Source organism: Ipomoea nil, unplaced genomic scaffold, assembly GCF_001879475.1.
Source record: "Ipomoea nil cultivar Tokyo-kokei standard unplaced genomic scaffold, Asagao_1.1 scaffold0545, whole genome shotgun sequence".
NCBI classification, from domain to species: Eukaryota; Viridiplantae; Streptophyta; class Magnoliopsida; order Solanales; family Convolvulaceae; genus Ipomoea; species Ipomoea nil.
Genome location: NW_017616973.1, coordinates 103,310 through 126,284, shown reverse-complemented (window position 1 = coordinate 126,284; position 22,975 = coordinate 103,310). Strand labels below are relative to the sequence as shown.

Genomic DNA, 22,975 nt, shown 5'->3' with positions numbered 1-22,975 from the left:
GGATTTGATGAAGAGCACGTGGTGTTGCCTTATCAGATATGGTATAAGATTTTAAGATGAAGAGCACGTGGTGTTGCCTTATCAGATATGGTAATCTTAAAATTAAAGCAATTGGGGGGGGGGGGGGGGGGGACACCATTTATTGGCTTTATAAGTAGGGATGCATACAATTCTATATTGACTAATTTATTGATGAGCTTGGATAGAACTAACTCAAATTCATTAATTGAAAAATTTAGGCTGAGGTAGTCTAGTGAAAATGACTTTTTATTTTTTTGATTTTGAAGTGGATTCTGACTCAAGATATTGCAATCATATTGACCAAACCCTAAATGATTTCTCATATTCAAATTATGCAAAGTTTAATCTAAAACAAACCAACATTTTTCTGCTACGTATAACTTACGAAAGGAATTGTTGCTAAAACCCGAGTATAGTCTATTCACCCCCCACCTCTAGACTCACTTTCGACCATACCGGGACAACACATTGAGCGCAGAAGAAACGATCGCCGGAAATGGAGAGAAGCTCATCGGAGAAGAAAGAAAAGATGAGTAAAATGACTAAAATATCTTCATTATTTGACCTATTAAATATTTCCGGTGAGATTTGGTCGGCAATTTGGCCAGCGTGACCAAAATTGATAGAAATTGCATAGTCAAGGTACTAAATTAAAATTTTTGAAAGTCAACTGTTGCAATTAACACAACTCTAATAATTAGCGGACCAAAATTGAAATTTACTCTATCTACATAATGTTTATGTATCTTCTACTATTGTGAGTTTATGTGTCTTGTTTTATGAATTAATGTATCTATGGAGTATAAATTATGTGTCTAGTATAAAATGGTGTAAAAGATGATAATGATTCTTAGGCACTTAGATTGTGTAATTTTGCTAGATACATTGAAGACTTGATTTTTATGCGGAGCATTGTTAAATTTATTTGGCATACCAGTATCCTCCTCTACTTAGAAATATGATCTTCATTGTATATATGATTCAATCTCTATTTTATTTAAACTTGTGTGTCTTGCAGATGATCAGATAAATAGTTACTTTTTTACGCCACCTTAACCCTCCCCAATATATATAATGAGGTAAAAATATCATGGGGTGAATTATAAAATTATTAAAAAAATTTAAGAGTGGAGTTCATTTTATAATTATTGGAAACTTGAAAGTTGATGTAGGATGTGGATGTGTCCTCACTATTTACAGAGGAGATGTTCTCACCTGAACTCTTCCCTATACGCGCACACACCCTCACCAAATATTGTCTTTCGTTTATAATTGGTGTATATTAATTTGAATATAGTAGTTAGCTTCTTATTAATTCCTAAAAGTATGTATAAATAGTAAATTGATTATATTTATTCCCATTGAGACATAAATTCAATATAACAGTGACTAATAGTAATAGGATGCATATTTCATTTGTATCTGATGTTGCATCATTTTTTTTGTTGCTTGTTTTTCTTTTTCAAAATGTAAATCTCATAAAATTATCTTATTCTTATATGTTACCTCTTTCGCGAGTTTTTACACTAGATTTTATTGTGGAGTTAGGATTCTGATTTGAATGCATAAGATTAATTGTGCCTCTTTTGCCCGTTCTTACACAAGATTTTATTGTGGAGTTAGGTTTTGATTTGGGTGCTTAACATTAGTTGTGCTCTAATTGAGATGCTAATGTCGGCTAGCATTAAAAAAAAAAAAAAAAAAAAAAAAAAAAAAAAAAAAAAAAAAAAAAACCCTAAAAGAATGTCAGATGATGGTTAATAGGATGGTGAGTGAGACTTAATTAAGTTTAGGACATACCTTTCCCCTTCTGCAATTGGTCTGCTTTTCAATTTTTACAATAGAAATTTTTGGTTTGTTAATTAACTACTAGATACTGATAGAATATTACAAAATAGAAATATACAAGTGTACAACACATGTAAGTTATAATCATATTATACATTTCTTTAATGACAAAGATTACGTGGATATATATGTTTAATTGTTAGAATTCCAATAAAAGTGATCGAAAGTGCCAAAGCAATTGAGAAGTGCCAGTCTAGCTAGGTTGAATGGAAATGGGAACGAGAACAATAGCCCTATGATACAAAATGCGTGAGAAAAGTACATATATATAAAAAAAAAAAAATATAAGTGTACATTTTCAAATATTTTTCCTCATTTATTCATCAATATTAATTATTTATCAAATTATAATTACAAAAATTCTTTTAAGAACACTAAGAAAGTAGCTTATTACAAACATTCTCGTCTTTCTTGACCTACTAAGTAACTATTTAACTTTTATAATATAATTAATAATTACAATAAATTCTATCCCAATTGAAGTAATCGTCTTACTAAGATAATTTATCGAAGTTGGCCCATCAAGTAATTACTGTGACATGACCAATTTTGGTCCTCTATCAACAAAATCGTTACAATTTTGTTAAATTGAAGGGCATTTTGATCTTTTTAATACAAAGTGTATTGACCCATTATATTTTTTATGTTTGTTTTTTTTGAAAAATTCATAATTGAAGAGCAAAATGCATTTGTAATTAACGTAATTTCAACAATTCTTTTTATTATAACGGACAAAAATTGGTCATGTCACAATAATACTAGGACTAAAAATGGATGATTTGATAAAAAATGACTAAAAGTGTACTGTCATCCATAAATCTATGACCAAAAATGGAAGTAACTCTAAATTATTTGGATTTTAGTGTGCATTAAATGTTGATTATCTTTTGACGTGTAGTCTGGTAATGGCAAATTATGTTGTGGAACCGTGTCCACCTTTCAAGGTTGACACGGTTTCAAAACTATCATAATTGTAAATATAGAGTTCAAAATTTATAAACATAGTGTTTTGTAATTGTGAATATAGAGTTTAATAATTGTGAATATATAGTTTAATAATTGTGAATATGAAGTTCCAAAATTATGAATTACTTTCTTATTAATTCTTAAATAAAATTATCTGTAGTAAATTGATAATATTTGTTCGTATTGAGGCATAAATTTAATATAACATTGACTAATAGTAATAGCAGGCATATTTAATTTGTATTTGATGTTGTATTATATATTTTTGTTGTTTATTTTTTTTTTCAAATGCAAATGTCGTACAATTATATCATTTGAAATGTGTTGCTTATTAATTTTTATGGTATATATTTTTATTTTGTTAACTATTGATCGGATACTAATAAAATATTACAAAATACAAATCTTATTATATATTTTTGTAATGCAAGAGATTACAAGTATATTTATTTTTAATTGCTAGAATCGCTAGAAAAGTGATTGATAGGGTCAAAGAAATTGAGGAATGCCAGTCTAAGTTTCATGGAAATGGGAAAGGAGGACAATAATCCTGGGATACGAAACACGTGGGAAAGTACAAATATAAAAAATATAAGTATATTTATAAATATTTTTTCTTCGTTAATGAATAAAAATTAATTGTTTATCAAATTCTTATTATTAGAAAAGGTATTTTAAAATTTTCTAAAATTAGAGAAATCGGTTTTAAATATTTTATAATGTTTTAATAAATTTATGGATCGAAATATTTCTCCAATGGAAACAAATTTAATTGTTGAGATTTTTGTTGGATATTGGTGAATAAATCGATACACAAAATATATGTATAAAATATATAATTGTCCCGAAAAATGGAATTTAATTTATACAAAATTAATTCCAACCAATTTTGGTACGAAACCAAAATTACATATATATATGCCACGTATATATATTAATCAAATAGGGATTTATTTTATCAAAATAATCCCACCACAACTAGTACGAAACTAGTACACGGGACTTAATTTCCACGAAATTAATCCCTCCACAACTAGTACGAAACTAGTACAAGGATTTAATCTATCCGAGATTAATCCCACCACTTGGTCCGAAACCAAGAACAAAATAAAAGCAAGAACGGGTTTCTAACCTGAGGTTTCAACCCAACGCGAAGAAACAAGAAGAAGCAGAGGAAGCCCGAGTCGTGTGTACACACACTCTCCTTAAAACCGATTCGCCGCCTCCCGAGGGTGCTAGGATCGTTGTGGCGTCAGTCTCCCAGGATAAAACGGACTACGACTTTGGCGTTCGAGCACTCCAAACCAAAGCCCGGCGAACTAGAACACAAGTTGAGCACTCCGACGTTTTACGGAAGTGTTGGTAGAATCTCTTTGTAAGAAACAACTTTTTTGAGAGAAGATGAGAGAAAAATATGATTTTTCAAGTTCAAAAATTGGACTCCAACATTCTACCCAACACATAGGTTTTTATAGGGGAGAGAGGAGTTAGTAGCCCACTAAATGGCATATTAAACCAACATAAATCCACGATTTAATTATTGGATAATAACGTTTGAAACGGTCGTAATTATTATCGTAATAATTCCAACGGTCACGAACTTAATACGCGATTAATTCGTACCGACCACAACGACCCGTTTCAAAATATCTGAGTGACCGAGAAGTCCGTACATACCCGAATGTTTAACGAATTGGGACCGAAACCACACCCGAGTGGTCCGCAAGCACCGAAATGGTGTAGCACGAAAGCTCACACGAAAGGAGCTAAACTCCATTTCACTAATTAAGCCTTCCAAGGCTTAATTAATACAAAAGCTTCCTTCCATTCGTCCATGCATCATCACAGCACGAATGCATCCCAATTCAATTAAGCTTTTCAAGCTTAATTACACTTAAGCTTCCAACCAACTTTCGTGCAAACGAAAGTTATTAAAATGCTAATTTTCAATTAGCATTTAAACTTAAGTTTTTGACTTCTCTCAAATAGGTTCACTTTGAGAATCAATTTCTCATTCACTTATTATCCATTTTGAGCGTACATTATATCAAATTCTTCGTCTCACTACGAAGAACCCGAATCCACTTTGACCCGACCCAAATCGGAAGTGGACCCACATATATTTGTACCACAAAATCATCACTCAAAATGCCATTTTTAGCTAAAAATTCCAACAATTTTCCATATAGGAAAATGTCACGTAAGGCGTGACATCATTCAAGAATACCGTTATAGTAATTTGTTCTCAGTTTCATTTTTTTTAAAGCTTTGATTATATATAAGATTTTTCAGTGAGATTTTTTTTCGTCCTGTGTTTTATTATTCTCTATGTGCTGTCTTGATCTTTTTAGCCATACTAGTAGTCATAAATTTGCTTGTTGCCTCATTCTTGCGGTTTTGTTGTAGAGATCTTAATATTTTCAGTTCCACACTTTCACTTAAACACCAAGGAATGGTAGTTATTATATTGAATTGAATGCATTATTGTTCCGACACCATTGAATCGAATGCATTATATATTCCCGCGAGAATTGAACCAACTGGACCGGGCATGTAAGCATACCATCCATTGTAACTTACTCAGCAAAAGTAAAACACATTACTCTTCTCTGATTTAGTATTTCTGAAAGATTTATAAGTATTAAATTAGAACTGTTATGTAATAAGACTTGGATATTCATCAGGTGGGCATAGCAATTGCAATAAGATACTCATTGACAATGGGAGCATTTTCAGTCACACCAAATGGACCTGAAGTTTTATTGCTTGATTACCCCAGCCATCAAAGACAACTACTCCCTCTTCTTGCAAAGACGTAAGCAGCTGTGTCTGCATTTCTCCTCATTGCCCTTTCCTTTCTACTTGTGTTACGTTTTATGTCACAATTTTGATTCTATACTTGGTTAACCGATGTTGTTAATAACTAACTAAGCCCTCGCCATACCACTGTTTTTGTTATGACTTTTTCTTGCTCTTCTAAGTGAAAATTGCTTATCAACACTGTTCTTTTGCTGCAGATATGCCATGAGCTTTGCTGCTAACTTCTTGAAAAGGATGTATGTGAAGAAGAAACCTGAAATGATCAAAACCTTACATGTTGTTTCAAGTGCCTTTAAGGCTACCTTAAGCACGCATAATATGCGAACACTTCAGGTAGTAGCAGACATCACAGTTGTGATCAAAATGTCTTGTGGAGTCCATTTTTAACTTTTATTTTAGATTAAATATTATCTTGTGTTTATAATTTATTATTGTGATGAAAGTATTGAGATTGATTGATATAAAATATTGTATTGATAGTATTGTATTGAAAGTGCATTGATAATATTGTGTTCATAATATTGTATTGATATGTAGTTTATGAATTCGGTGTACAAGATTTTTAAAATAATTGGGAATTTTAAAAATAATAAATAATTTTTTTTTTTGTAAAAAAGTAAACCATCCGCTACCCTTTCTTCCCAGAAAGGGTAGTGGAAGATTATGAAAAAAAAAAATAATAATATGCCCTACCCTTCTACAGTTAGAAGGGTAGTGGATACTCAACTTTCCGCTACCCTTTAAAAGGGTAGCGGAAAGCCCAAGACTTTCTGCGACCCTAACATCCGCTACTCTTGTACAAGGGTAGCGGATAGTCATTTACAAGGGTAGCGGATGTGTATTTCTGTACTAGTGATTTACAAATCTCCCACTTAAAGTCATAATGTGGATCTTCATCCTTTTTGCCAACTCCCTGCTGCTTGCACTCCTGTTAGGCCAATTGAGGATCTACACCATACGAATTTATCGTTGGTAATAGGCTTTGTTAACATATCTGCCAGGTTATCTTTAGTATGGATTTTCTGTATATCCACACTTCCCTCTTCCACCTTTTCACGTACAAAGTGATACTGAACTCGTATGTGTTTCGTCTTGGAATGAAATGCTGGATTCTTTGTCATATACAAAGCGCTCTGACTGTCACAAAATAGAGGCATTTTCTCTAACTTGTGCCCGAGCTCCTCCAATAGCATTTGAAACCATATTGCCTCTTTACTAGCTTGAGTAGCCGCTATATATTTTGCTTCTGTCGTTGAAGTTGCCACAACCGACTGCAACTTCGAGACCCAGCTTACTACTCTGCCAGCAAGAGTAAACACATAACCCGTGGTGGATTTACTACAATCAAGATTACCTGCATAATCTGAATCAACATAGCCTTTAATAATGAAGTCTGATCCTCCATAACACAATGCAATATCTGAGGTACCCTTGATATATCTAAGGATCCTCTTCACAGCACTCCAATGCTCTCTACCAGGATTCGCCATGTATTGACTGACCGCTCCCACTGCCTGTGCAATATTTGGTCTAGTGCAGATCATAGCAAACATTAAACTGCCCACTACTAATGTACACAGTACTCGAGACATCTCCATCCTCTCTACTTCGTTGCTAGGACTAATTCATGAGGATAACTTGAAATTAATAGAAAGAGGGGTAAAAATTGGCTTACAATCTTGCATGTTGAAGCGCCGCAAGATTTTCTTCAGATAATACTGCTGAGAAAGCCAAATCTTCCTATTATTTCTGTCTCGGTGAATTTGCATCCCTAGAATCTTGTTTGCTGGTCCCAAGTCCTCCATTTCAAATTCCCTAGCTGGCTGAGCCTTCATCTCCGTGATGCGATCATTGTTGGGGCCTACTACCCAACATGTCGTCAACATACAACAGCAAGATGATAAACTGATTATCATCAAATCTCTTGCAATATACGCAAGGATCGGAATTAAATCTGTTGTATCCAAGGCTCAGAATGAATGAATCAAATCTCTTATACCAACATCTCGGCTCCTGTTTGAGACCATATAGAGATTTGGTCAACTTGCAAACCAAGTTCCCTTTTCCTTCTTAAAATTAAAGTATTTTGGTCAACTTGCAAACCAAGATTTCAGCACGTTCATTCACTTCTATTTTATAACTCAACGCCGAGAGTTGTGAAAATAGAGTGCTGAGAGTATTGATGTGCTCAGTTACTGAAGATGTCTCCATCATCCTGAGAGTGTATAATTCCTCTTCAAGAAGATCTTGTTGTGCAGTGATTTGGCCTCATAAAAATTTATGAGAGTATCCCATACCTCTTTTGCCGTACCTTTTTCCGCCACACTTGACAAAACTTCATCAGCAAGTGCTAAGTGTAGATTGGCTATAGCTTTGCTATCCATTTCTGTCCACTTCGCATCGTCAGTGAAATCGGCTGGTCTTTCTTCAATTGCTGCTACGCAGTTAGCTTTCCTGAGAACTGCTTTCATTCTCATTTTCCACAATGAGAAATTGTTCCCATTGAACTTTTCAATCTCGTATTTTGCCGTCATTGTAAGTGGTGTTCTTAATTCAGATCCTGAACAATATATCTAAATAGTATCGTATAATAGAACACTACCGGTCCTTTGAATAGTACACCAGGAAAATATTTCTGGAGAAGAGAGGTGAGTCACAAATGGACTGCTTAAATACCAAGTCTTAACCAGAGCTTTTCCTAGACATGTACAATCACTTTACCAGTATGAGTTCTAACATAAACGATACAGTAAAGATATATCTATGAACCAACCTAGGGCTCTGATACCACTTGTTAGGATCGAAACGGTTCACAACACCAAAATACAATAGCAACTTGAACTGGAAATATTGAGAATAAATTTCTAGTGTAAGATTTAAAATAAATCATACACAAAACAAGGCAAATTGAAGAAGAATTTTCTGTATTGGCAAAAGAATATTACAATAGGAATTACAAATATAACTCTCTAATTTTACTCTCTGTATTTTGCTATATTTTCTCTGTATTTCGAAAGAATGATACAGATGACCTAGATGAAATGAACAAAATGAATGAAGGATGGTGCCTATTTACAGCAGCAAAATGGTCTAGAAATTTGCAAAGCATTTAATGCCACATTAAATGCCTAGGGATTTGTAAGGCATGAAACTTCTCCTGCAACCTTTTCCCAAAGCAATACCTATGCTCCAACCTCATCTCCAACCTTTCATCTTTTGTCTTATTCAGGGGTCCTCTCATACCACATCTCCTACCTCATCTCATTCTTTGTCTTATTCAAATCTCTTCTCCTACCTCATCTCCTTCCACATTTTGACTTTAGTATTTATAGTCTACTTCTTTTCTGATATACACTGAGGAACAAGGATATATGAACAAGTAAAGAAATAATGGTGTTACACAAATAGAAAAGATGAATAAGTTTTAGTGTCCGAAGGCTGGATTTAAAAAAATGCAGGAAAGGGTTGTTAGTCAAAAGATGAGGTTAGTTCGAACATATAATGTTCTCATGCATTTATTCAATTTGATGTAGATGATAATGGGATGTGGACTATGGGTAAAATGAGAAGGTGCATAATCATGAATTGGTTCCACCGAGTAAGAGTTATTCTTTAGGGATCGCATAGATCAAATGTCTAAGAATCATCTCTAAAGGATTTGATGAAGAGCACGTGGTGTTGCCTTATTAGATGGTACAAGATTTCTTAAAATTAAAGTATTTTGGGGGCGAGAGGCGGGGGAGGGGCGGGGGGGGGCGCTCACCATTTATTGGTTTTATAAGTAGAGATGCATACAATTCTGTGTTGACTAATTTATTGAAGAGCTTGGATAGAACTAACTCAAATTCATTAATTGAAATATTTAGGCTGAGTGTAGTCTAGTAAAAATGACTTTTTATTTCTTTTTTTTTTTTGAAGTGGATTCTGACTCAAGATATTGCAATTTTTTTTTTTTTTGGAGGGATGGACAAGTGAAATGGGATTATCAATTGTTTGGAGACTTGTTAGTCCTTGATATAACATATCACACTAACAAATATCATATGATTTGAGGTCTATTTGTTGGTGTGAATCATCATTGTGTGAATATTATGTTTGGGTGTTTTTTTTTTTTTTTTAATGAATGAGAGGATTGAGTCTTTTGTTGGTTTTTAGGTCGTTTTTGAAATATATTGATGTCAGATGTCCTCAAATTATAATTACTGATCAATGTTTTTCTATAGTCGCTGGCTCGCTATTATTTGTCAAAGTATTTCCAAGTTCACGTCATTGACATTATATATGGCATATTGGTAAGAATTTAAATCACACCAAGGGATTAAGAAATCAAAATGTCTTTTTTTTTTTTTATTTATTCAATTGTTTGTTGAAATATACAATACAGAGGCAGAGTTTGAATTTTAATAGACACCGTATGGCTTGATATGTTCTAGACATTTATCAATGGTATTACGTGTCTGTAGTTTTTGTTTTATGTGCCTTCACATAATAACATGTGAGTTTATGTGTCTCTGCCATATAATATTATTGTGTAAGGTTTTGATATGCCAGGAAATAGTCTTATATTTGTGCTCATTTATGCTTGCTTTTGGCTGAAATGTTAGCTAAATAATGGTGTAACAATGCAAATTTGGTGTATTTTACTTGAAGGAAGAAAAGATTGAGTAATGGTGCAAGGAAGTATGAAATAACGCTAATCTTGGGAGAAAATGAGGCTTAAAAGCACAAGGGAAACGCCTGAAGGCACACCGGGGAACGAAGGAGTAAAATGATAGCGTGAAGGTCATTCATGTAAGGGGAGCCAGAAAATTCATGAAAGGGGAGTCAGGATCATAGAAAAAGTTTACAATACAATTAACAATAATACTAGTCATACATAATATCATTACATATACCAAGTATAATTATACTATATATTATCGATAATAATTTATAACAATATTTTATGTAATGATTGACAATGATGTTAATTGATACTTTATAATTTTCCACATAACACAAAATATACAAAATAACAATCTTTCATGTCATTCTTTTATCAAATAAAAGTTTTCAATTATTTTTTTTGGACCATTTTTTTACATAATGAATTGACATTTATTTTATGGAAAATCAACGATTTGGTCCCTCAATTGTTGGCGAACTGTCAATATAGTCCCTAAATTCCATATTGATCAATTTGCTCCTCGAAATCAATTAATTTTGGTCGAATAAATCCTTTCGGTTATATTCCGTGGTTCAACCGATGAGAGGTCCGAGTTAACATGGGCATTTTTATCTTTTCCCATGTCTAGTGAATGGTATGAAAGGGCGGCGATGATGAAGTCTAAATTGGGCCTGGTCACACCACCTCCTCCCTCCAGGACTTTCCACCTCCTTCCTTCGCCTTCCAACAACTCATCACCTCATGGCCGAATTGACCACAATTCACACAATACATTGGCACTTTCTCAAACACAAATTGCTGCCAAAAACCCTTCAATTCACCATTTTCACTCACAATTTCAATCCAAACACTATCAATTCTAGGTTTGGAGATATCAATTTCCAGTCGCACATTGGCCACACTCGGCCTTGACCTTCGTTTCGTCGACGACTGTACTCTGCCAATCGGAGTATATATGCCAGAAATTAAACAAATGATAAGGTAATCTAGGAAATTGAATTCATACCCAGGTTAGAGGCGAATCTGGATTCTTCCTTCTAGGTGAAGAATCGAACATATTTTCGCCCTAATCAAATCTAGTGAAGGTTCCCTCCTTCATAAAATGACCGAGTAAGGGGAGCCTCTCCTAGATCGCCGCAATCTTCTCCAATTTTGGTTATGAAAACCACACCGTCAGCTTTCCTCGACCCTCTTCAGCCTCTAGATATCTCCTTCGCAATAGATCAACTCGATCGCTCTCAGATCTTGAATTTGCATAATATTGAGGCGCGATTTCTGGAAAGCGGACACAATCTGACAACAAATCCCCCATCTGATCATCAATCAAGGCTTCTGGAGACCTCCGTGACACTGTCGCTGATTTCGCGATCTCCGGCGACGTAGTCGCTGCCGGCAACTGCTCCGCTGCCGCCCAAAGTTCAACAATGGTAAGAAAGGGCTAAACATGGGAACAGAGAAAAATTCCCATGATAAATCGGACCTGTCACATGCAAAATGATGAAATACGGCTGTAAGGATTTAGTCGACCAAAGTTAATTGATTTATTCGACCAAATTGATGAATATGGAATTGAGGGACTACATTGACAGTTCGCCAACAATTGAGGGACCAAATCGTTGATTCTCCCTTTATTTTACTAATTACAAAAATTTGAAAAATGGGGACGAAACTCAAAATCACGAATTAAAAAATCAATATTAACATTAGTTTTCCTAATTTCAAAACTAATCTTGAATTAGCAAATATACATTTTAAAGGTGTAAATAAATAATAAAAATACATAATAACTAACTAATTAATTAATTATTTGATTTATTTCTTTTTATTTGGTGAATTTGAACTTCAATATATGGTTTAGGTTTATATTTAATAAATACATAATAAAATTTTGTAAAAGAAAATTTGAGGGGGTTAAAAGAGAATTTTTATTTGTAATATAATAATATATATTTAAATATATTTTAAATTTTTTAGGTTAGGGTGAGGTGGGGTGTGGGGTGGGGGCCAAGGCCCCCCACAGCCCCCACATACCTCCGCCCCTTGCAGCAAAGAAGGAGTAGAAAATGGTGGCGGTGGCTATGGCTTGTTTGGAGAAGGAGAAGTTGAAGGGGGGAAATTCCACAGACGAAACTGTATTTTTTTTAATAACAGCTATACGATGTCGGTTGTTTCAAACAATTAACATCATATATTATATTTTAAAAAAATGAAATACGCATATACAACGTCGGTTACACCAAATTGACGCCATATATGTATTAATTTTGTTTAAAAAAAAAGTTACGACGTCAGTTCAATGACAAACCGACGTCGTATCTTATATTTACAAAAAAATGAATACACCAATATGACGTCGGTTACACCAAAACTGACATCGTATAGGTCTTAATTTATTTTTAAAATAAAACACGTTACGACGTCGGTTCAATGACGAACCACCGTCGTAGCCTAAATTAAAAGAATAATAATAAAATAAAAAATATGTATACTATACGATGTTAGTTATATCACAACCCACGTCGTATTGATATTTTTTTAAAAAAAATAAATTGTTTACGACGTCGGTTCCTTTAAGGAACCAACGTCGTAACCTAAATCTAAAAATTTTAAAAAATACTATACGATGTTGGTTATACAAACAACCGACGGCGAATAGTTTGTTAGTTTTTGTATTTATTTAAAATGAATTATGACATCAGTTTTTACAAAAATAACTGACATTAAAAGTCTTGTTACAAAATTATAAATTTATTAGTTAATGTTTTGACATCGGTTTTGTAAACAACCAACATTATATGTGTGACGTTGTAGGTGATTTATGTTGTTGTGATTACATAGAATTTTCGCTCATAACTCTAGTGACAATCTAGTAGATTTGTTCACTAAGTCCCTGTCTACATCCACATTTAAGAAATATGTTCAGAAAATTTTGATGTATCTGCTTGGAAGATTCTTGTCTTAGGGGGAGCGACAACCTTTAGCTGTACTTAAATGTATAGTCTAGAAGACTCTTGAAATCCTGAAGATTATGCTCTGAACGTTTATGGTTGTATTCTTTTTCCCTTAGCTAAATTTTTTTCTTACTGAGTTTTCTTAAGCTAAGGTTTTAATGAGGCAATTGGTGCAACACATAATGTTACATATATCATGCACTCTCTTCCTTAACTATGTTTTTCCCACTAGGTTTTCTTAGTGAGATTTTTAACGAGGCATGATTATGGAAAGATCATGGCGTAGGGGAAGTGACACAAATATTTATTGAAAGTGTAAAAAATGTAGCACATGAAACCTCTTAATATTGGCTTGGATTAGTTATCAAAGTAGTTCTGGATTAGATGCTGGATTAGTCATATCGTCTGGAGTAGTTGTCAAAGCAATGAAGATCGCATGCACTGGAGTAGGCTCAGGAGTAGTTATATATAGGTTATACTTTAGTGTGTAATTAACTCTCCTCTTGTACTCCTTTTTATCATAGTGCACAAGTACTCGGTTGAGATTATGCAAGACACGGCTCATGAATGAGATCTCATACGCTTGCCCTTCATACTCCCTTAGATCAAATCTAAGAATGCATGCTAAGATCAAATAGGACTTTATTTAGCTTCTAATGGGGCTACGGGTGATGGCTAACAAGGAACTGGTATGGAAAAATTAATCAAAAAGAGAGAATGTCATCATTTATCTTAACTTTTCAAAATTTGGAAGAGATGAGATAATCATGATTTCAAGGAGCAAATTTCTTTTAAGAACTTAGCAACTCTTTGGTAAAGTGGGGGTCCAAAGTCAAAAACTTTCAATCTTTTTTTTTTTTTTTCATTCTTTTCTTTTCTTTTCCTTGATTCCCTTCTTTTGATTTATTTTGGATATAGCAAGATAATTTTAATCCGATCTTTTAATTCCCACACACTTGAGCATTTGTAATATCAGCTGTTTTTTGTCACAACTCCATAAAACTCTTCTTATAGAAATAATAAAGATAAAAGTTTCATTCTCTCAAAGGGTGGAGGGAAAATATTTGGCCAATGGCTAAGGGTTATAATAATGGGGGTAAATCAAAGAAAAACAATCACAACGAGGGGATAAGTGCTTAGCACTTATTTAAACAAACAAAAGGCATAATGGGGACACAAAAGATAAAAATATATATAGGGACAGGTTTAAAAGCTATGGCTAAACAAAAATGCCCTAAATCACTTCAAAACATGCAAAACTTAGACATCACTTAGGGAGTAATGAGGCAAGTTCTAGCAAAACACCCATGACCGGAATCTCACATAAGCCTTCACTAGCAACGCAAAACACACAAGATCAAAAATTTGTCCAATTATAAGATATAATGGTGTTACACAAATAGAAATGATGAATAAGTTTTAGTGTCCGAAGGCTGGATTTAAAAAAAAAAAAAAAAAAAAAGGCATGAAAGGGTTGTTAGTCAACAGATGAGGTTAGCTCGAACATACAATGTTGTCATGCATTTATTCAATTTGATGTAGATGAGAATAGGATGTGGACTATGACCTAGCATGAAAAGGTGCATAATCATGAATTGGTTCCACCGAGTAAGAGTTATTCTTTAGGGATCGCATAGATCAGTTGTCTAAGAATCATCTCTAAAGGATTTGATGAAGAGCACGTGGTGTTGCCTTATCAGATATGGTATAAGATTTCTTAAAATTAAAGCAATTGGGGGGGGGGGGGGGGGGTCACCATTTATTGGTTTTATAAGTAGGGATGCATACAATTCTATATTGACTAATTTATTGAAGAGCTTGGATAGAACTAACTCAAATTCATTAATTGAAATATTTAAGCTGAGGCAGTCTAGTGAAAATGACTTTTTATTTTTTATTTTTTTTTTTTATTTTGAAGTGGATTCTGAGTCAAGATATTGCAATCATATTGACCAAACCCTAAAAGATTTCTCATATTCAAATTATGCAAAGTTTAATCTAAAACAAACCTGCATTTTTCTGCTGCGCATAACTTCCGAAAGGAATTGTTGCTAAAACCCGAGTATAGTCTATTCACCCCCCTCCCCCCCCCCTCCCCGCCCCTCTAGACTCACTTTCGACAATATCGGGACCAACACAGTGAGCGCAGAAGAAACGATCGCCGGAAATGGAGAGAAGCTCATCGGAGAAGAAAGAAAAGATGAGTAAAATGACTAAAATATCTTCATTATTTGACCTATTAAATATTTCCGGTGAGATTTGGTCGGCAATTTGGCCAGCGTGACCAAAATTGATAGAAATTGCATAATCAAGGTACTAAATTAACATTTTTGAAAGTCAACTGTTGCAATTAACACAACTCCAATTATTAGCGGACCAAAATTGAAATTTACTCGATCTACATAATGTTTATGTATCTTCTGCTATTATGAGTTTATGTGTCTTGTTTTATGAATTAATGTATCTATGGAGTATAAATTATGTGTCTAGTATAAAATGGTGTAAAAGATGATAATGATTCTTACGCACTTATATTGTGAAATTTCGCTAGATACATTGAAGACTTGATTTTTATGCGGAGCATTGTTAAATTTATTTGGCATACCAGTATCCTCCTCTACTTAGAAATATGATCTTCATTGTATATATGATTCAATCTCTATTTTATTTAAACTTGTGTGTTTTGCAGATGATCAGATTAGTAGTTACTTTTTTACACCACCTTAACCCTCCCCAATATATATAATGAGGTAAAAATATCATGGGGTGAATTATAAAATTATTAAAAAAATTTACAAGTGGAGTTCATTATATAATTATTGGAAACTTGAAAGTTGATGTAGAGTGTGGATGTGTTCTCACCAAAACTCTTCCCTATACGCGCACACACCCTCACCAAATATTGTCTTTCGCTTATAATTGTTGTATATTAATTTGAATATAGTAGTTAGCTTCTTATTAATTCTTAAAAGTACGTATAAATAGTAAATTGATTATATTTATTCCCATTGAGACATAAATTCAATATAACAGTGACTAATAGAGTAATAGTAATAGGATGCATATTTAATTTGTATTTGATGCTGCATCATTTTTTTGTTGCTTATTTTTCTTTTTCAAAATGTAAATCTCATAAAATTATCTTATTCTTATATGTTACCTCTTTCGCGAGTTTTTACACTAGATTTTATTGTGGAGTTAGGATTCTGATTTGAATGCTTAACATTAATTGTGCCTCTTTTGCCCGTTCTTACACAAGATTTTATTGTGGAGTTAGGTTTTGATTTGGGTGCTTAACATTAGTTGTGCTCTAGTTGAGATGCTAATGTCGGCTAGCATTAAAAAAAAAAAAAAAAAAAAAAAAAAAAAAAAAAAAAACCTAAAAGAATGTCAGATGATGGTTAATAGGATGGTGAGTGGTACTTAATTAAGTTTAGGACATACCTTTCCCCTTCTGCAATTGGTCTGCTTTTCAATTTTTACAATAGAAATTTTTGTTTTGTTAATTAACTACTAAATACTGATAGAATATTACAAAATAGAAATATACAAGTGTACAACACATGTAAGTTATAATCATATTATACATTTCTTTAATGACAAAGATTACATGGATATATATGTTTAATTGTTAGAATTCCAATAAAAGTGATCGAAAGTGCCAAAGCAATTGAGAAGTGCCAGTTTAGGTTGAATGGAAATGGGAACAAGAACAATAGTTCTATGATACAAAATGCCTGAGAAAAGTACATATATATATATATATATATATATATATAAATATAAGTGTACATTTTCAAATATTTTTCCTCATTTATTCATCAATATTAATTATTTATCAAATTCTAATTAAATTTTTTTTTAAGAACACTAAGAAAGTAGCTTATTACAAATATTCCCATCTTTCACAGATATTTTGTTGAAGCTGACCTACTAAGTAACTTTTTAACTTTTATAATATAATCAATAATTACAATAAATTCTATCCCAATTGAAGTAATCCTCTTACTAAGATATATTGTCGAAGTTGGCCCATCAAGTAATTATTGTGACATGACCAATTTTGGTCATCTATCAACAAAATCGTTAAAATTTTGTTAAATTGAAGGCATTTTGATCTTTTTAATACAAAGTGTATTGACCCATTATATTTTTTATGTTTGTTTTTTTTTTTTTTGGAAAAATTCATAATTGAAGAACGAAATGCATTTGTAATTAACTAAATTTCACAATTCTTTTTATTATAACGGACCAAAATTGGTCATGTCACAATTATACTAGGACTAAAAAGGGATGATTTGATAAAAAAAAATGACTAAAAGTGTACTATCATCCATAAATCTATGACCAAAAATGGAAGTAACTCTAAATTATTTGGATTTTAGTGTGCATTAAATGTTGATTATCTTTTGACGCGTAGTCATGCCTTAATAATAATATTAATAGCTTTAATAATATAGTAAGCAATATAGTTGGTATATTGGCTTAATAATGGTAATTTAATTATTACCTTAATTTCAGTCTTCCTAAAAGACATTATAGTCTTGATTAATTATTATGTGGTAATATGAGATTGACATTCAGTATTCCCTTAATTATAGTTGTGCCATTTATTAAGTTAAATTTGGCATGATTAATTACTATTATTAAGTTTAGGGGCTAATCTCGTTTATTACCTTTCATAGTAATTATTATTTCTTGGTAATCTATTATGTTTGGAAAGATTACCTATTTAGTGTTTATTGTTACGTGACGTTGCATTGAGGTTACTGACGATGAAGATGGGAGAATTATAGCACTATGGGAGATGCAATTTGCATCATTAAGGTTAGTCATTAAGTTTTATCATTATTCATTTTTTGGTATAATTAGTGCTATAGTTATAGTTTGACAGCTATAATTTTGAAATTGCCACATTTTATTTCCTTAAGAAAAATGGAAACATTAAAGAAGGTATATTACCATACTTTGGTTGTTATTACCAAATATTAATGGTGATTATAAGGTTATTTATTACCATTAATATTTTAATAATAACATTATTATTATGGTTTATTTATGAACCCTAAATTGTTCCAATTATGTTTATGTGGCAATGCTTCAGATAAGAAAATTTTTTTAGGCAGCAACTGACTATTGCCATTACTGTACATTTATTCCATAATCCATTTAGTCTTTGAATTATGATTAGTGTTATTGCCCATATTTGGTTATGTATGATTCATACTCTTTGGACTGTTGTTTTATGCATTTGATCATATTAAGTGCATAATATTAAGTTTAATTATGCAATTAGGTTTTGTGAGATTTTGATTTACAATGACAACATATCCTTTTGGTTTGATATTGTTATAATTTGTGAATTCAGTTATTTCTCATAAATTTGATCTTTATGCATTAAAACATATTGTCATGGGCTTACAGTTTAAAATTTCAAAGATTTTTTTTTTTTTGAAATCTCATATTGTAAATTGCTTTCAAGTTATGCAATTTGTTTGGAATATATGAGTTTAATGTTTAATTTTATGCATGTTTGTCCTAATGCATAATATTCTGTTTTAAATTATGCAAAAAAAAAAAAAAAAAAAAATTTATGCCTTTAGCGATGCATAAATTTAGGACGGAATTATATTAGTTCTTATTTAAGTTGGACTAATGCATAAACTTTAGTTACGGTAGTGCCTGAATTTAAGCACGTTTAGTCCGTTAATTTAGTTCATCAATTTAAAGCCTTATCCATATGTGAATCTACAATCTTTAGATCTTCCAAACGATTTTACTTCAAACATGAGAATGCATGACTTAGGGAAGTTTCTTGGGGAGGAATACTAGTTCTATGGCCCTGGCTTAAAAGCCTTGTTGCTACTAGTCCCCTTGCGACGCTACTCTGTCTAAGGAGTTGGTATTTAACCGAGCTTCGTCTCGACCAACTTTCCTGGGAGTATACCTAATAATTGTCTATCATGTGTTGGTTTAATTTGTTTGTTAGGCTTTAAATTCCCTTTTGCCAAGTGATTACAATTTTAGATTAATTAAAGAGCAGCCACATGCAGCATCTTTAATTTACTAAAAATTGACTATGGTTTAAATTACATAAAGATTGGCAATGATAATTGTCTAGTGCTCTTATAATTTTAATGAATTGGGGAGTAGCCACAACATCCTTAATTAGTTAAAATTATATATTAAGCAGTTTATCTTGATCACATACAGTTTTGGACATATCATTTGTGATTAATTGTATGTAATATGATGGAATTTAGCACACAGGCAATTTTGTTATATTTGTATAGTTAATCAGGATGAAATACTGGACTACGGTCATAATTTAGCCCACAGGCAATTATGTATCGAAATGTAGTTTAGTAGTTTTATCGGCGATGATAGAAATAAATCAATTTTATTTACTTTATGGTTATTTGTAAATAATTCCCATCTCTATCAGAAAATTTAATTTTATGATGTAAACTTTAGATCATATTTCTTAATTTACCCACATGGATTAAGGAAAGGAACATGATTTCTTAAGTTTTTATCATAATAGTTGTAATGAATCTTATTGAGTAAAACTTTAGCCTACAGGCAAGTTTTATGTCACTTGATTCTTCAACTTATTTGATAATTGTTTCATCATAAAATTTCAGTTGGATCTAATTGAGTAAAACTTTAGCCCACAGGCAAGTTTTATGTCACTAGATTCTTCTGTCTATTTAGTAATTGAGATAAAATATTATCATAAGGGTTTAGTTGGATTTAATAGAATTAAAACTTTAGCCCACAAGCAAGTTTTATGTCAATAAATTCCTCAACCCACTAGTAATAATTTTATTACAATTTCTTATAATTTATAATTTTAGTTTATTTATAATTCTAAGTTTCATGGTTTGCATGGGCAAAACATGTATTTAGTCACTTCCTAAAATTTAGCCACTTTTATTAATTGTTTCACTAAGCTTACTTGGTTATTTGGATCAACTATAGTAAGTTATGTGATATGATATACCTTTTTTTTTTGGATTCCAAGAATAAAATGTACCTTTTTGAGCCAAATTCTAAATTGGTTTTGGAAAGTATATTTTATTATTTTAGAATGTCCAACTATAGTGGGGAGTCATGTCCCCATTAGTTATTCCTTTAGTTGGACTATAATTGGAATCATATATTGATTATTTAGTATGTCCAACTAATGGTGGGGAATTATGTCTTCATTTGTTAGTTGGTCAAATCAATTACGAGTACGTATATCATTAATTTTGCTAAAGAATATCTTAATCAGTGGGAGTGATCATTTAGAAAAAGATCATTAAGATACTCCATTAAAGATTTTGGATTTAATTCGCTTCATACATCCCATATTGGATTGTATGTCAAACAATAAGTCCAAAAGATTCCACGGGTATTAATCATGTATTTGTTCATATAAATTCATATTGATTGTGCAACATATTTATGAAGATGTTGTAACAATATTAAAGAGTTTATTAGAACAAAACATATAACTTGTGGTGCACTTTTAAGTAATAAATTCTTCAGCATTTAATAGTATTTAGTTTCTTTAAAATTGATCCTGGGCCATTTTAGTTTGTAAGGCTCAAGACAATTTTGAGAAACATAAAAGTAATACTCATAATGTTCAGTTCATTTTGAGGTGGACCTTAAGATTATTTGGGAAGTTATGGTGTATGTTTAAGATTCCAAATTTATGGACTTAGACCTTTGGTTTATTGTCTAAGTTGTTGGAATGCTTCTATGACTAAACTACCTTTTGGCTATTTTGATGAGTGGGAGTGACAGACGTGTCAACTCCAAGCTCTTAGCCGTTAGATGTAGTTCTTATGTTAACTTATAAAGAAGTCATGGAATATATAGTTAGCATTATGCTAACATTAAGAGATCTCTACTTAATGGCATGCTTTTAAGGATCTTAGAGATCATACAGTGTACTCTTTTGTACAATTTGGATGGTTTTCTCTCTTAAGTTGCGCATATATATTTTATTTTGAGAAACATCCCTTAAGGTACCAAGAATAAACATTGGGTTTGTTCATAAAGGATTCAAGTTAGGGAATCAAAAATGCATGTGATCATAGGAGATATTACTCACTTATTCAGTAGAGGACATATTATTATGATTCGTGTGTTTTGTTCTTTAATGCGAATTGTGCTATTACTTTGCACCAAGTGGGAGACTGTAAGACTTTCCCGTATAATATATATTATATATTATGGGTCTTACTTATGTGGTGCAAGTGGACTAGGCCCATTAAGTAATTGGTTGGGTTGGACCTTTAGGTTTAAGTCTTATATCCACCAATGTGCCTATATAAAGCTTGTATTGATGGGATATAAGATACAAAAATATTATATGGTACTCATACTGCTCAGAAAATACCAGTACACCATCTAGGGTTCTGAGTCAAGTATGAGACAAAACGGCTAACCCTATTCTGTCAGATCTACCGTTCAAGAGGCAACACAACATGATATCAACCATGGCTGGAGATCTACAATGCTTTCCGCTTCCGCTGCTACGAGTTAAGTTTATCGTAGATTATTCTCTGTATAGTTAGATCATGTTTAGATCTCACACTAGGTCCCAGAAAGGAGGAGTATAAATTGCTCCAATATGTTCTTTCATGCTCCTTTTGTGGTAGGGAGTGAGGAAGCAAAGGTATCTACTATGGATTATCTTTGTCTATATAGATCATCAGACAAGTCCCAATTTACATGGGAGTTGTGGTGGCACATGTCTTTCATAGTCAGTTCCAAGCGTAGGTTTCTTCAATTTTTGTTGGGTTATTTAAAACCAATGACCTTGTGGTTTAGTGACACCAAGTGGGTCTCCCAATTGGGATGTCATGGGTTTGAGACTCAGTGTGGGTGCAATATTGACTATTTGTGCTTTAGTAGGTTGTGAAAGTATTTATGAACAGATAGGATATTATAACAGAGTCAGTGTTGTAACAATGCATAATTTTCGAAGATTATTTTAAATTACATAATACCCGCTTAAGATTTTTTGAATCAAAATTTTAGTTCATTTTAATTAATTATATAATTGGATTTCCATTATGGTAGGCATTTTGTGTTATATTTGCACGGTTTGGTGCAATTTAGGGTCGACCTTGCAATGTGAACTTGGTCCAAAAAATTATACATTTGCAGTTAACACTATTATGTATTTTTAGTTATTAAATTATGTACCTATAAATAAATTGAAGTTACATAATATTTAACTACGGATACATAATAGATTAGCTAGAGGCACATAAAATGTTGACGACATATTTTGTTATTGTATTTAATATTAACTGAATGCACATAATATGATAACTACATTCGCATAATTTGAATATCATTTTGGACCAGGGTCCAAAGTGCAAACTGGACCCTGGTCCTTGGTAGAATGTGCCTCAAATGGCTAACTATGGCACTAGGCCCAACCACATTGGATCAAATTTTCTAGTTGGGCTTTTGTCATCTTACTACCATGTCCCCCAAGATTAGTGCGACCAATTATATCGTGAACCAATGTCCACATAATTTTATAGACCCTAGATCGAAATGACGTCGTTCTGTGGCTTAGATTATAATGGTTTTTAGTTGTCCCCACTTTTCTCAGTTTTCAACAGTCTCTTTAGTAGTTTCATTTTTTAGATTTTCTCTTGTAATGTTCATGGTCTCTAGTTTTTCCAACACTCTA

General features: G+C 32.4%; 1 protein-coding gene across 1 annotated transcript; it reads left to right on the top strand.

Annotated features, from left to right (window-relative positions):
- The first annotated feature begins 5,492 nt into the window (after positions 1-5,492).
- Positions 5,493-6,187, top strand: LOC109174194 (acyl-coenzyme A oxidase 3, peroxisomal-like). Its single transcript, XM_019323450.1, has 2 exons — positions 5,493-5,650; positions 5,853-6,187. Exons 1-2 carry the CDS (start codon positions 5,556-5,558, stop codon positions 6,040-6,042), a joined length of 285 nt encoding a protein of 94 aa, XP_019178995.1. The 5' UTR covers positions 5,493-5,555; the 3' UTR covers positions 6,043-6,187.
- Positions 6,188-22,975: the final 16,788 nt, after the last annotated feature.

Excerpts from the sequence above, each read along its gene's own strand:
- LOC109174194 (XM_019323450.1), top strand. The coding sequence starts at position 5,556 with ATGGGAGCATTTTCAGTCACACCAAATGGACCTGAAGTTTTATTGCTT. Across the intron at positions 5,651-5,852 it reads CTCCCTCTTCTTGCAAAGAC|ATATGCCATGAGCTTTGCTG; the intron begins GTAAGCAGCTGT and ends CTTTTGCTGCAG.